The sequence below is a fragment of the Podarcis gaigeae genome (genome assembly GCF_964106915.1).
Source record: "Podarcis gaigeae genome assembly, chromosome: 17".
NCBI classification, from domain to species: domain Eukaryota; kingdom Metazoa; phylum Chordata; class Lepidosauria; order Squamata; family Lacertidae; genus Podarcis; species Podarcis gaigeae.
The window spans coordinates 22370158-22386640 of record NC_139694.1 but is presented as its reverse complement, the minus strand read 5'-3'; the positions used below and the strand labels follow the sequence as shown (position 1 = coordinate 22386640).

Sequence of the window (16483 nt, the reverse complement as noted above, 5' to 3'; positions counted from 1 at the left end):
ACCCACCCACAACACAGGAGGTCGGTCTCCAGGTCTCACCACAACACGTGCCCTCTTTTAGGAAAGACATGATTTCTCATCTTATTCAACGTAGTGAGTGTAGGAGAACTTTTTGTCAGAGTTCCAAGTGCCCATCAGATGCAAAGCCAATTCCACTTCCTCAGTTTGTGCTCTCCTTCCAGTTCCAAGGTCTGGTGGTGGGGGACCACATTTTGACCACAGCAGCCAAGCTCCCTTCCCCACTCCACCCCTTTCCCTGATGACCTGGTAAAATGGCGAAGTGAGCCAGTTATGAAGCTATAACCCAGGGCTGGAAGCAACGGGCTGAAGAAAGCATGCTGTTCAGCCAACTGCGTGAATGACATCCCAGTAATCCAGTGGAGGAGATTGGATGGTACTGCTCTTCTTCAAAGCAAAACAGTTCATTGCTATGGTCTACTCTGGCTTGATCCGTGTCCGAATGGCTCAACACAGGTCACCTTCCTTTTTCTTACAATATTCAAACGTTGAGTAATTTAAAGAGGAAAAAGCCATGTTTACTATTTCCCTTTGCATTCTCTGGTCAGTGACGCATCAAAATAAGAGAGATGGGTCTTAATTTGCATCTCCGATTAAAAGTGACCCTGCTGATGAATCAGATTGACACCAAAAAGAAGGCTCTTTTTAGAGGTAGTAGCGACCCACCTCAGCCTACGAACTGCACATAGTCCTCAGGTTCTCAGTTATTTTCTGCTTGAGCTATTGTTCACCCATTTTCAGGGCAAAATTCTTACACAGGCAGGGAAGGCAGGCAGGAAGATATTTCTGCTTCCTCCCTTAGCATATTCTGGGTGTGAATCAAGAGCCCCACTTTGCGATGTGGAATTTTACTCCTTCCAAGGTTAAGTAACTCGACTGATTGAAATGAATTGGAGACTACAGTCCGATGTCTGTTCAGTGTGGAGTATCAGAGCGGAAATAAAGAGGCCGGCCATCACATTAAGGTTTCTATTTCTATAAATCTTCCCCTGCAAGGTGCTAAGGGTGGGCAATCATTTAAAGCAGCAATTTGAAGAGAAAATTGCTTTGATCCTCTTCCAACTGTTGAGACATAACTTTTGTCTTAGCAATTTGCTGTAAATAAGGCATTAGTGTGGTCCAAGGTCATTATTTTCTTTTTCCAACACAGGGTGTGCCAAACCATAAACCTGCTGGGAAGCTGAACCTTCTGAATCTTAAAAGCCTTTCTACTTAATCCCAGGTGTGGGGTAGACTGTGGCTATTTAGCAATAAGAAAAAATGCATTCTCTCCATGTCTTTGAGACACTGCTGTTTTTACTGTTTTACTGTTATGTCACATATGCTGGCAACAGGTTTCAGGACTAAGTCTTGCCCAATTTAAATCCTTGAACGCACTCCTGCAGTAGTCTGCAGTAGATCATAGTTCTAGCCTAAATCCCAGTGTTGCCAACATTTTGCCCTATATTTCTGAAATTTTTATCCCATATAAACAGGAATTGGGGCATAAGATTAATTCTGTTTGCATTTTAATGATCTTAATTCAAAGCAATATGCAAACTGAAACACCATTGTCCTTTGAAATCTGCGGTTCTTGGATCTTGTGGGGCAGTTTGTATCTATTAGGAGAAAGTGCATTAAAAAAATCCATATAATGTTGAAAATAATATACAAAAATGTTTTTGTCTGTGTCCCAAATCTGTTACAGCAGCAAGGCTCCGCAGGATGCTTTGAAAGTTTATACTTTCTTCTAATAAAGCACTGGAACTGACCACTCTGTCGTTTTTGGCATCTTTCTTTGGCATGCCTGCATCAAACCACTCACACTTGCCCTCCCCTGGACCTGTGGATCAGGGCAGTCATTCCTTATGTTTTTGAGGAGCAAATGCATCAAACAGAAATACAACAAATTTCAATGCAGCTATTTCAGCTTTGCTCATCTAGGACTAACAGCACAATTCTATGTATGCAGACCGTGACCATTTGAGTTCGATTTTTACCTCATTTATCTATTAAATTTATATCCCGCTCTTCATCACAAGATCCCAGGGTGGTTCACAGAATGCGAGCCAATATAAAAATGTAAGTAAATAATTGAAAGAAAACAGTGAAACAATACCATACACACAAACCCTATAAAAGGTACATATTAAAAGGCTATAGAATATTAATCAGGCAAAGGCCTGGTTGAAGAGGAACGTTTTCGCCTGGCGCCTAAAAATATATAATGAAGGTGCCAACTGAACTTCCCTGAGGAGAGCATTCCTCAAACAGGGAGCCACTAAAGAGAAGGCCCTGTTCTCATGTTGCCACTCTCTGGACCTCATGTGGAGGAGGCACACGAAGAAGGGCCTCAGAGGATGAACACAGAGTCCAGGACTGCTCATACGGGTCCTTGAGGTATCGTGGTCCTGAGCCGTTTAAGGCTTTATAGGTCAAAACCAGCACTTTGAATTGGGCCCCAAAAATTGGCAGCCAATGTAGTCAGACCAGGATCAGTATAATATGCTCAAACTGTCTTGCTCTGGTGAGCAACCTGGCCGTTGAATTCTGCACTAGCTGAACTTTCTGAACTGTCTTCAGAGGCACCCCTATGTATAACATGTTGCAGTAATCCAACCTAGAGGTTACCAGAGCATAGACAACAGTAGTTAGGCTAGCCTTGTCCAGATAGGGCCACAGCTGGGCCACGTAGGGTTGCCATATTTCCAAAAGTAAAAACCAGGACACCCCAAGATTGTTGAGCTCTTTTTTAAAGGAAACCACCAAAATTGTTGAGCTTTTTAAAGGATAACCCAAAAACAAGAATTTTTTGATGACTTGCCTAAGATCCACAACAAAGTGCTGCCTTTCAGAAATTCCCCCTGGCCACCAATTCCGCCTTTGAAATCCCAGGAATGTCCAGGAATGTATGGCAGACCTGGTTGATGGAACAGGCTTACTTGCAGGCAAGTATGTGTAAGATTGCAGCCTGAATCTGATTTAAGAATGAACCATTTAATTTACTCTAAAGCAAGCAGCAGGGTAAGTTATAAAGGTAAAGGACCCCGGACGGTTAAAGGTGACGATGGGGTGCAGTGCTCATCTCGCTTTTGGGCTGAGGGATCCAGCGTTTGTCCACAGGCAGCTTTCTGGGTCATGTGGCCAGTATGACTAAACCTGATGGTGTTTCCTGCTTGGCAGGGGTTTGGACTCGATGGCCCTTGTGGTCTCTTCCAACTCTATGATTCTATGATTCTATGACTTCTGGTGCAACGGAACACCATGACAGAAGCCAGAGCGCACAGAAACACCATTTATTTTCCCGCCACAGGAAGCAGATGAGACAAAGCAACGGAAGCTCACCCTGTCACGGGGATTTGAACCGCCAACCTTCTGATGAGCAAGCCCAAAAGGCTCAGTGGTATAGACCATAGCACCACCCGCATCCCTTAGAATAAGTTATATATTATACCAAAAGGCCATTCCCATGTGGATGGTTCACATGGCAGGAAATTATATTTCAGTGTTTTGAATGCACTCATCAATGCATTCAAGATGTGAACACATATGTAGTTGCACTGATGAATGCAGTAAAGGCATTTAAACATGGCAGGGGTTTTGAACAGCAACCACATGTAGCATGTTACATTTAATTGGCTGTATCTGCAGAACTTAAAAGATAAAACATTAATATTTCAAATTGCTCAGTGCTTCTGAGGGGAGAGAAGGATGTTCGCCACACAGTCGGTGGCTGTGAAATAGTAATGAGCTCATCATTGCTATAGAAAAGAGATTAGTTTAACTTCTGGCTAGCTCTTGATTAATTCATGCATTTAAGTTTGCAAATCCTGGGAAATATCTCATGGTACTTTGCTAAAACAAAGTCAAATCAGAAATGTCTGCTTTAGAGGATCAGGAATAACGTAGGTGAAAAATGCAGATTTAAAATCCTCCAACGACAGAGCTAGCAAGCTGGAGTTAGGATTCACTCCATTTCTACTGAAAGAGACTACATTTTCCAGCTGAGCATCAGTCATAAATTAAACGGGTGCATCTTCAACAGCATGGAGATGCAGTCATAAATTTCTACATTTTATAGAACAGTGAAAGGCACTGAGCCTCTGTATGGGAAAAAGAGGCAGTTCTGTTCCTATTCGTAATGGGACAAACAAGACCTGGATCTTTGTATTTAATGTAAATATTTTTTTAAAAGAAAAATGTAAGTAGCATCCTGTAGCGGGTGGCAATAATCATCAGGATCACAGCAGGACTTGAGGAGGGTTTTGCAGATGACACCAAACTAGACCGGGCAGGTAAGACAGAATCAAGATTCAAAATGACCTTAACAGATTGGAGACCTGGGTCCAAAATAACATAATAATAATAATAATAATAATAATAATAATAATAATAATAATAATAATAATATCCCACCCTCCCCAGCCATAACCGGGCTCAGGGTGGCTAACATCAAAATATAAATACATTAAAACATAAAATTCAGCAATTGACTGAAATACAGCTTAAAATCGGATTAAAATCAAGTAAGATCAGAAGGCAAGCCACAAATTATGACTATAGGGGTTGGAAACCTTAAGTACTCAGCAGGCTCAGCTATTTATATGAGCTGGTGAGATGAGTTAGAGAGGCCTCTTATATATAGGGTCTCGTAGGAAGAGAGGGGTCAGACTGGGCCCTGACCAAAGGCCTGGCGGAACAGCAATGTCTTACAGGCCTTGTGGAAAGATGTTAAGTCCCGCAGAGCCCTGGTCTCTTGTGGCAGGGCGTTCCACCAGGCTGGTCAAGGCCAGTCTAACCTCCTTGAGGCCCTGAGTTTCAGCAGGGGCAAATGTAACATTCTACATTTAGGCAGGAAGAGCTAGCTGCACGAATATAAATGGCGAGGGATTTATGCTGCCTACCACCAGCAGAAACACCCCTGACAGTAGCATCCTCTTACCTGTAATTTGGGTGGGCGGAGTCTGCAGAACTGGGCGGAGCCAGGAGAGGGCTGCTCTGTGGACCTTGAATTTATCCTAGAGTGGTTCTTCAAAGTTTGCTGTGCATCTTACCAGCACAAAACCAAACTCTTTCCCTTCGCCTTTATTCAATTCAAAATGGTATTCGCTTCCAAATTTCTAAAACTAAGCTTTACACTGAGGACACAGTCCTGAGTGGTAACATAATTCCAAGTAGGTTTTTCATGGAAAATACTTTCAGCAGCCAAAATCTTAAAGAAGTATATAGCACCATCAATAGGATCATGACATCAACCCCCAATAAGCTGATAGCCTTGCACTTGTTTGAAAATGTATAAATCAAACCTTTAATCAGCACTACAATACAGAGTGTTGTTTTCAAACCAATTTAGACATAACATCACACAGAAAATAAACCATTCATCAGTTAGCTCTAGAACAAAAGTCTTGCCAGCAATGGGTCTTGAGGTCGATATCCCAAGGCTGCTGCATTCTTTCTGGAAAAAAAGGTGTTAAATTGTCTGTTACTACAGGATGGGGGAAACTGATAAAATATTACAGAGAAACCTCATGCTTGGACAAACCCGTAGATCCTCTTCTATTTTGTTTTTGTTTTGCAAGGAACTGTAACATCATTGCTCTGAATGCAGTTCTCCAATGATGACTGCAAACTAAGCAGCAATCAATTGTTTTATTTGTATGCAGCCTTTCTGAAGTTAAAACCATGCTCAAGGCGGCTTACAATATATAAGAAATTACGTTAAGTACAAACATAACAGAAACAATAAATAAAACATCAAAAAGCACACAATCAAATTAAACTATTTCTAGATAAGTAGTTTTCAATTGTCCAGTTGCAGGAACCCTTATTAACAATCTATTGTAGAAAACCTTCTGCGCATCTACTTAAGAATTTCCATCTTTTACAATGGATTCTGGAGCATGTATCCATTTATAGTTTGCGCAAGGTGCTAGCCAGTCCTGTTTATTTCAGTCATTCATTCATTTATAATAAATTTTATATGCTGCTTTTTTGGACACACGAAAGGAGAGGAGAAAGGAAGCAAGAAGAAATTCCGACAAAAGAAGAATGGCAGACAAAATTAATGGACTATGCAGAATTGGACAAAATGACAGGAAGGATTCGAAACCTGCGGGACCAGAGATTTGCAGAAGATTGGAAGAAGTATATGAATTACTTGAAGAGCAACTGTAATCAACAAATTACGCTAGTAGTTTTGTAAGGAGAAATAGATGAAGTGGTACGAAGTAGAAAAAGATAGAGATATTAGTTATGAGATTGAAATATAATAGGGAAAATTAAGAAATACATACTAAGAGATTAGACTGGAAAATTTTCAGTCCGGGCGGATGGAAGTCAAAAAAATTGAATAAAATGTAAAAGTATGCTTAATTACTGTTGAAAATGATATGTTAAAAAACTAATAAAAAAATTATATACCGTATTTTTCGCCCTATAGGACGCACTTTTTCCCCTCCAAAAATGAAGGGGAAATGTGTGTGCGTCCTATGGGGCAAATGCAGGCTTTCGCTGAAGCCTGGAGAGCGAGAGGGGTCGGTGCGCACCAACCCCTCTTGCTCCCCAGGCTTCAGGAGAGCCACAGCGCCAATCCCACAAGGTCGGGAGACAGCGGGGAGGCGGAACGCTGCCATCCCGCTGTCTCCCGATGTGGTTTGGAGGCTGACGGCGGGGAGACGCGTGCTTCACCCCGCCGCCAGCCCTGCAAGCTCCGGGGACAGCTGGGAGGCGCAGCGTGTCCTCCCGCTGTCCCCGGACCTGATCTGCAGGTGGGCGGCGCTTCTCCCCGCTGCCGGCCCCACAAGCGCCTGGGGGGGGAAATAACAATTTTTTTCTTTATTTCTCCCCAAAAAAACTTGGTGCATCCTATGGGCCAGTGCGTCCTATGGGGCGAAAAATACGGTGTGTGTATATATATATATATATATATATATGCAGGTTTTGGTGTCCTCGGGTGTCTTCCCGTGTAAAAGTTGGGGTGTCTAGGCGACGTTTCGACGAGGTCTCACTCGTCATCTTCATTTTGGTGTCCTCGGGTGTCTTCCCGTGTAAAAGTTGGGGTGTCTAGGCGACGTTTCGACGAGGTCTCACTCGTCATCGAAACGTCGCCTAGACACCCCAACTTTTACACGGGAAGACACCCGAGGACACCAAAATGAAGATGACGAGTGAGACCTCGTCGAAACGTCGCCTAGACACCCCAACTTTTACACGGGAAGACACCCGAGGACACCAAAACCTGCATTCCTGTACCCGTGAAAATCTACGAAAGCTGCACCCCCCTGCAATCCCTACACAGATCTGGCTGACACAAGCCACAAAACCACAGCTCGCCCCTATACACGAAGCCAAGCCAAAGCACAACTAAGTGCAATACAGCCATCTTCTCAGGAAAACTCTTCACAAAGTTCAAGAGGTCAAGACACAAAGACTTTAGCAACTAATCCACACCTAATGACCCACCTAAGTGGTACTCAGGATATCACTCAAGAAATCACTCAAGGTATCTCTCAAGTAATTAAGGAACAAAAGAAGAAAAGGCACACTAGCCTGGGAACTTCCTCTCTGCCCAGAACATTGGAGGCTAGACACCACACCCCCTCTACAGTATTTATAGGAACTCAAACATTGAGATCCCGCTCTGTTCCAGTAACAAGAAGCCGAAAGCACCAGCCTGAAGATGACGAGTGAGACCTCGTCGAAACGTCGCCTAGACACCCCAACTTTTACACGGGAAGACACCCGAGGACACCAAAACCTGCATATATATATATATATATATATATATATATATATATATATATATATATACGAGAAGGGAGAGGAGGCTGAGGGGACACTCCACAAGGGAGGGTTTTTGAAAAAGGGTGAGAGGCTGCCTGTTCTGCAGGCAAGGGGTGACAAAACTGGACTCTTGAGCCCCACAGGGGTGCCACAGAAATAATGTAGTTGGTTAAAGGAGCCGTGGACTCAAAAAGGCTGAAAACCTCTGACTTAACAGATTCAAGTTACAAGAAAGGAGATTCCAACTAAACACCAGGAAGAACCTTCGTACCGTGAGACAGTGTGGAAGGTGGTGGAAGCTACAGGGCTTCCACATTGCCAGTCTGGTTTCTTGCACGCTCTTTAAATGAATGGCAGAACACGAGGGACAATGGCATCTTCATAGCAGAGCACGAGACAGGTCCTAGCCATAGCTGTCAACCGTCCCTTATTTGGCAGGAAAGTCCCTTATCCCAGTGCCGGGTCCCGCTGCTGTCCCTTATTGATGATGTCCCTTAAATTTCCCGGGTTTCAAAGGAAGCAGCTTCTCTCCCTCCCTGCCGGCCAGGGAGGAGGGAGGCTCCAACTGTGTTGCTTGGCTGCATTGCTCACCCAATAAGGAGTCTAAGAACGACTGGGGGGTGGAGCTTGCATGCTTCGTGCTGATCAAATCGGCCGCGTTGCCTGGGGACTCGCCTTTGCTCAGCGCTTCCCAGCGGAGAGGTGACGGTGGTTTTCCTTGCTGCATCCCCTTTGCCGGGTTGCTGCGCTGTGGGAACCACCGCTTGAAGCTTTGTTTGGCTGCTGGTTGACTAAAATCCCTTATTTTGGCTGCTGAGCCCTTATTTTCGAGGCTGCTGGTCCCTTATTTTCAAATCTGTAAGTTGACAGCTATGGTCCTAGCAATAAGCAAGATACCACTGCAATCACTCTCATCCTGCCTGACCCACGTCGGTGTGAGAATTGCACCTTACGGGGCCTGGAATGCTGTTGTAATAGTTTATCTTACCGATTTGTAGCAGGCTTGATATAACCTTCCCAGTTCTTTTTTTAATCTTCTGAAATAGACCAGTCCAATAAATAGAGAGAGAAAGAGAGAGAGAGAGGAGGAGGAGGAGGTGGTTTTATGCAGCATACCTTGCCAATGGCAGCAGTTACAAGCAGTATCTTTGTTCCGTTGAGTCACACAGTGGGGAACTCCTCAAAGAGATGGACCTTCTTTCAAGGACATCATCAATTTCGGAATCAGTGGCTCCCTGCAAAATAGTTGCCCCGTTAAACCTGGGTTGTTCATCGTCATCAGCGCTGCTAAATGTGCCTGGCTGAAAACAAATATATCAGCTGTTCTAGGAGAATTAAAAGAAGCTTATCGCTGCACGTTTGGGAACAACTGATGTATGACACTGTCCTCTAGCTCTGTCGGTCAAAGTACCTTTCTATTAAGGTTCATTAGAAGAATGTATCATCTTGGAGAGACAACAGCAAGTAATGTCACTTTGGGTTAACTCACATGGATCTGTGTCTCCATCATGGGAGCTTTGAAATTAGTGAGTGAAAGCAGTTTCTGATTTAAACAAGGCATAACATTGAGATCCTGGAGGGGGAGATGAATGGCCACAAAAAATTATGAGCAGAAAAAAAGGCTTTTCGGTAGAGTTAAATCAGGGGTGGGGAATTCCTCGTCCACAAGGTGGATGTGGACCACAACTTGATTTCATCAGGCCCTTGCGGGTCCCCTTCCAGCCATCAGATGTTTGGCAGAGAGGACCTGTGAAGATATAGGGCTCTGATGTCCCACAGAGTGCACAACTGCAGCTTCTTCCTCTGCAAGATGACCAAAGCAGGGGGGAAAGGCTCAGCAGAGAGGCACATTTATGTTCCTTGCAATGTGCAAAAAGTGCCTATGGGTTTTGCAATTGTGTGCATGCAATTTTTGGGATACACTTGCATTTTGAAGTTTGAGGCATTGTATATCTGCAAAGAAAAAAATTGCACTGGACTTATTTGCATTCTTCTGCTGTGATTATTTTGCATAGTTGGGAAAAAGGAAGGCTCTTTGAGGGGCTTTCTGCTTGTTTAAAACCATAGAATTGTAGAGCTGGAAGAGACCAAAAGGGTCATGTAGTCCAACCCCTGGCAATGCAGGAAACTTTTGCCCAATGTAGGGCCCGCAACCCTGAGATTAAGTGTCTCATGCTCTACCAAGTGAGCTTGTTTGTTTTAATAATTATTGATAACCCACAAGCTATGTGAATCACCCAACTGACTTATCTTGGCAATATCCAAGGCTTCCCGAATAGGCAAAAGTGTCACGACCTCTTTAGCTACTGTAGGCTTTAGCTGCTGAGGTCATGGAGGACTGGCGTATCTTGAGCCAGGCTTTGGGTCTTGCATTAGTCAGCTTGGAAAAGGAACACAGAAGTTTAAAGCCCAAAGCAGATGTTACTCCAGATGTGCAGCTGCTGAAAACAGCATGCCCATATCGACTTCCCCACCTGCCCACGCAATGTCTGTTGTCATTTACTTAATGTCCCTTCAACATTCAAATGCGGGCAAGAGCAGACCTTGTCGTTTTCCACATGGAACTGTTGCCACCGCGCACTCTCAAGATGGTCCCACGCTCGTGATCCACATGAACAATCCTCATCCATCTGGTAGGGTCATTTAAACACCACAAAACCCACATAGGAGCCATTCATAGAAAAACGGCTGCCACGTAACTATGGGAACATCTAAAAGGACACAGGATCTAGGCAAAGCGATGAGTCTCCCAGTATTAGCAACCAATGAAATCGAGGGGGTGGGGAGGGGTGGGATGTCATGTTGCAGAGCTAAGTTGCAGCACATAGGAAGACAGAAGGGAATTAGGCATGCTGCTGCCATTTTTGATGGCGCCCATTGAACAGAGTGCCATCAAGATTGGCCCAGAGCAACTTTGGCTAAAACTTTAAACCGCAACTCCGCTCAGTTAACAAGTGTTGACTAGAGTTGCCATATTCCCAAAAGCAAAAATCCGGACAAAGTCGTTGACCTTTGTTGACATCTCCCCCAAAAATCCGCCCCGACGCCATTTTGACAGTCCGATTCCCAGACATATGGCAGCCCCAGTGTTGACTGAAATGTTTTGATTTAATAGAGATAAATAAGTCGACAGAAGTGTTACACGAATGACAAGTCCCATCATCCCTGACTTTTGGCCCTGCCTGCTGGAAGCTGGAGACCAATCCATATGGAAGACCACAGTATATTACTCCTGTTTTATATGTAAAGCCATATAAGGCTTTATAGGACTTCACTCTTGCAACTGGAGTGAGAGAAATCAATAACAGTTCTGCTTAAAGCACACCATACTTACAAAGGATAGTCTTTGTATGGCCTCGTCTGAAGTTAGAAGGTTTTTCACTCTCTCGTTAATCTCTTCCCAGCTTGAATTCGGGCTGGAATATATCCTGAAAAAAATGTCAGGGGACTCAAGTCACTTGATACTAAGTGTTTGTGATTTCTCTCCATATAGTCCCATCACGTAACGCAAGTAATGTCAAGTAGCGACCAGTTCCTAGTTCCACTCCCCACCATCACAGAAGCCCTCTGAACCTCTTTTACGGCTGTGAAATTAGGCAGCCAGAGAATTGTTTCAACCTCTGACCTCTATGTTCTGCAAGTTAGGACCAAGAGACACCCGTAGAATGACTCTCCTTGCTACTACGAACAACAAAAGGCACGCTCCGCAGAGGAGGCCAACTTTTGCCAAAGTGCTGACTATGAACCCAAAGTATCTCTTTGACAAAGCAATGGCAAAGGAATCCAAATATATGGAATTCTCTCAGATCTTCTTGGCTATTTTTATACCACAAGGTCAGGATTGTTTATGGGGCCTGCCTGGAACATAGCTCCTATTCTTCTTAATCTCTCCTGATCAGCATCATTGCATTGCGTTCTCCAGTCAGCATGAAAAAGAAGCAGAGAACTGTCACTTAAACCTGTCACGAGGAAGAAACTCTGGATGTTCATAATTCTCCAGAGATCCCCCATCAAGCCCGAATAAAGTGTTGTGTGAAAGGCACTTTAGCACCTTCTGCATTCAATCGCCACCACTCCTATTTACTATTATTCAAATAAATTATTCCACCTGCCTAACGAAAGTCTCTAGGATGGCTTGCAATTTTTAAAAATTCGCAGTGAAAAGAACATCGGCCACCGCGACTGAACTTCCAGGAATTTTTGAGGCAGGGGTGCCTAGACATGCTGGCCGCCTGTCACTTAAGTATCTAGGAATGGTCACCTGTGTTGAGGAGACGCCCACCGCGCACATGGGCTTGGTGATCGGTAGCGCTTTGAGGAGTCAGATGAAGGTTTGTGGCAAAGAGAAAGAGAGTAATCAAAATCAATAGGCTCCCTTGTTTCAAGTGATGATGAACCAGGATCCAAGCTGTATTGCATATCCAGCTCTCTGGTTACCTGTGGAGAAAGGAAGAGTTTTATTTATTATTATTTCACAACATTCATATACCACTTGATTGTAAAGATAAAGACAGACAGCCAAATGACAAAGTAATAATTCAGCTGTGTGTTAGTGGGCAGAGGCAAAAAGGGTTTAAGGGATGTAGGGTTTCAGTTTGGATGATGTAAGCAAGGAAAATCGTTTGGAGAACCATGTGGGATGGCTGGGACAGGCAGAGAGCTTGGCTGATTTCTCTGTTCTGAGACTCAAGCCTCTTCTGCTTATTGGAGAAGCAAGAGACCCTCTTGGGATGAAAATGCTCTGAACTTTCTCCATCTAGACCCAGGTTGTATTTACGTGTAAATAAACCGTATATCATAAAGGTGCCATAGTCTCCACTGTCCAAAAGGAAACACAGACCCTGGGAAGCAGGCTTGGTACCCCTGGAATCTTGCACTGCCTGGAGACAGGAGTGGTGTGTAACAAAAGGTAAAGGACCCCTGGAGAGTTAAGTCCAGTCAAAGGCGACTATGGGGTGTGGTGCTCTTCTTGCTTTCAGGCCAAGGGAGCCGGCGTTTGTCCACACACAGCCTTTCCAGGTCATGTGGCCAGCAGGACTAAATTGCTATTGCCACACGGAGGACAGGGACAAATGCCAGAGCACATGGAAATGCCGTTTACCTTCCCGCTGCAGAGGTACCTATGTATCTACTCATGCTGGCATGCTTTTGAACTGCTAGGTTGGCAGGAGCTGGTAAAGAGCAATGGCAGCTCGCCCTGTAAAAGGGATTCGAACCGCTGACCTTCCGATCGGCAAGCCCAAGAGGCTCCGTGGTTTAGACCACAGTGCCACCCACATCCCTCCCACTTGACTGTAATAAAATTACCACTTGATTGTAATAAAGCAGTTTCCAGGAGTTGGGCTGTCTATAAAGGGAGAGAACTCCAAGGACCCCCTAGAGGACGCATTTCCAGTTAACAAGATAAGGGTAAATATCATTTCCTGTACTTCAGTTATACAGTTCTGCCACTTCCAGAACAAGCGCTTGTGTCACAAAGTCAATTCAATCTCCTTTCTCAGCATAGAAAAAGTGTGTTGTACACATGGATCAGAACACAACACAGGTAACAAAACATAGAAGGAGGTACTTTGGGTTAACATCACAAAGTCCAAGTCTACCACACCAATACTCTGTGTCCATCCCCCAACCCCCCACCATCAGCAACCAGTCTTTGCATATGAGGAAGGGGAGGCACGCATGAAAGATGACCTCTATAACAAACCAGACAAAGGCTGTTTAAGGCTTGAAGAGTAAACCTGGCGCTCTGAATTGTGCTCTGAAGAGAAACTGGGAGCTACTGCAGACCCCCCAAGCACACATTTAGTGCTTCTCTTGGTGTGCTCATGCTAGTAAGCAGGCTGCCACGTTTTGAACAATGTGAAAACTTCCAAACTGTCTTCCAAGGGAGGCCCATGGAATGCGACCATAGTTCAGACCAGAAGCTGCCAAGGTATGTGTCCAAATAGCCAGGTTTTCAAACTTGCCGATCAAGTGACCATGGTAAAATGCACTCTTGGGCCATGGCTGCCAACTTAAGATGCCAGGACTGATACTGGGTCTAGAAGCAGCATCAAACTATGAGGTTGGATCATTCAGGGAGGGTGGAGTCCTATCTTAGCTCAATCGGATCTCCCTGTTAGGATTCTTGCTCCATGTTGGCAGTCATGAGATTGTTGTCTATCACATGACGGTGTATGTTTTCATTCCACGGAGTGGGAAGTGATGAAGAAAGATGTTTTGTACTACTGTGTTCCAGAATGTAGGACTATTGTCCTTTGTTTCTTTCTCTTTGCTGTCTGATGAGAAAGAGGCAGGAACTAAGTCAGAATGCTCTGAGTGTAAAGGTAAAGGGACCCCCTGACCGTTAGGTCCGGTCGCGGACGACTCTGGGGTTGCGGCGCTCATCTCGCTTTATTGGCCGAGGGAGCCGGCGTACAGCTTCCGGGTCATGTGGCCAGCAGCGCACAGAAACGCCGTTTACCTTCCTGCCGGAGCAGTGCCCATTTATCTACTTGCACTTTGACGTGCTTTCGAACTGCTAGGTTGGCAGGAGCAGGGACCGAGCAACAGGAGCTCACCCTGTTGCGGGGATTCGAACTGCCAACCTTCTGATTGGCAGGCCCTAGACTCTGTGGTTTAACCCACAGCGCCACCCGCGTCCCTTGAACTGTACATAGTTTGCACTAAATAAAACCTGTAAAAGACAGGTCGGAGTTCTGGCTGTTTACTTGCGAGCAACCACCTACAGACCTGACAATTCTTCACAGGGAATGACCGTTCAGAAGTATGATTGCTGGCTTATATCCAAACCAGCTTTACACACCTTTTAGTGCAGAGTAAAGCGTGCCTAAAGGCGTCCTAAAGGGACACAGGTGGCGCTGTGGGTTAAAGCCTCAGCGCCTAGGACTTGCCGATCGAAAGGTCGGCGGTTCGAATCCCTGCGGCGGGGTGCACTCCCGCTGCTCGGTCCCAGCGCCTGCCAACCTAGCAGTTCGAAAGCACCTCCGGGTGCAAGTAGATAAATAGGGACCGCTTACCAGCGGGAAGGTAAACGGCGTTTCCGTGTGCGGCTCTGGCTCGCCAGATGCAGCTTTGTCACGCTGGCCACGTGACCCGGAAGTGTCTCCGGACAGCGCTGGCCCCATGCCTCTTGAGTGAGATGGGCGCACAACCCCAGAGTCTGTCAAGACTGGCCCGTACGGGCAGGGGTACCTTTACCTTTACCTTTAAAGCGTGCCTTGTGGAAAGTTACATGAACTGTGTGCCCTTGCCAGACACCGATAAATAGCCTTTTCCCCTCAAGTATTTCTCATTCCCTAACCTCAAGCACTACCATGGCAAGCAGTAAGACAGTAAGAGTTGTTTGACAGTGGAATTTGCTGCCAAGGAATGTGGTGGAGTCTCCTTCTTTGGAGGTCTTTAAGCAGAGGCTTGACAACCATATGTCAGGAGTGCTCTGATGGTGTTTCCTGCTTGGCAGCGGGTTGGACTCGATGGCCCTTGTGGTCTCTTCCAACTCTATGATTCTATGATTCTATGATTCTATGATTCTAAGCATCTAGTCTTATTAAAGTCATACACCCAATAACCTAACCAGCAAATGATGCTACAGACTCCACTTCTTAAATTACCTTTGCTGCCGGGCAAGCCGACTTCCAGCTATCGTATGATAACGCTGCAAGAAATAAAAAATAAAAGAATCAATTCTGAAGAATTAAAACAATGCCTATAGTTGCATGCCATCACATATGGAAAGAGGGCTGAGGAAAGATGCAATGATGGTTTCATATGGTTGGTTGGTTGGTTGGTTGGTTGGTTGGTTGGTTGGTCAACACAATTTCTAATATAGAACAGAAACAAGCAAGCAAAATAGATTCGCTGCTTTGCCTCCAACTGTTTCACGGGCCCTGCCATCCATCCATATATGTAGCTCGCCCAGCTAGTCTGCTCACAGGAACTGTCAATTCCCAAGCACATCAACAGCACTAATCTTTGCAGGTGTGTTTAACAGGTGCAGATTACACAAATATAAGAAACGGGTGGTGATATCTGGAAGGAGCAGCCTTTGCCCTAAAAGTTCCTTCTTCTAATCACAGGATGTTTGAAACGAGCTGTGGTTATGCTGGAGAAAGGGAAAGCACTCTGCACATTCTCAAAGGTACTGCCTTCATCCCCCAACCTCACAAACATATAAAAGCACAAAGAACTAACCGGGCCCACTAAATCTGGAACTGCCTCTGAATACAGCTGAATACATTGGGTTGTTCTTGTTTTTATTTTGATTATGTCTTCTGTGTGTTTTGTATCGTGATTTTATCCTGTGAACCACCCTGAGACCTGCGGGTATAGGGCGGTATAAAAAATTTAATACAGTCGTACCTTGGTTTTCGAACAGCTTAGTTCTCGAACGTTTTGGCTCCCAAACGCCGCAAACCTGGAAGTGACTGTTCCAGTTTGCGAACTATTTTTGGAAGCCGAATGTCTGATAGGGCTTCCGATTGGCTGCAGGAGCTTCCTGAAGCCAATCAGAAGCCGCACCTTGGTTTCCGAACGTTTTGGAAGTCAAACGGACTTCCAGAACGGATTCCATTCGACATCCAAGGTATGACTGTAATAATAATAATAATAATAATAATAATAATAATAAATAATAATACAAAATGTATTAGTATCTTATGTACTAAACTACTCAGCAGGTGTTGTGCTGGAGAATTCCTTT

General features: G+C 44.8%; 1 protein-coding gene across 1 annotated transcript in view; it reads right to left on the bottom strand.

Annotated features, from left to right (window-relative positions):
- Nucleotides 1-5277: 5277 nt before the first annotated feature.
- Nucleotides 5278-16483, bottom strand: part of SPATA6L (spermatogenesis associated 6 like) — a 26011-nt gene continuing 14805 nt past the window's right edge. Inside the window, exons 8-12 of the mRNA XM_083720069.1 lie at nucleotides 15396-15439; nucleotides 12044-12219; nucleotides 11117-11210; nucleotides 8899-9017; nucleotides 5278-5455 (exon numbers count right to left, since the gene is read on the bottom strand). Coding sequence (XP_083576195.1) covers nucleotides 8916-9017; nucleotides 11117-11210; nucleotides 12044-12219; nucleotides 15396-15439 — 416 coding nt within the window. The 3' untranslated portion in view covers nucleotides 5278-5455; nucleotides 8899-8915. The remainder of the gene's footprint in view (nucleotides 5456-8898; nucleotides 9018-11116; nucleotides 11211-12043; nucleotides 12220-15395; nucleotides 15440-16483) is intronic.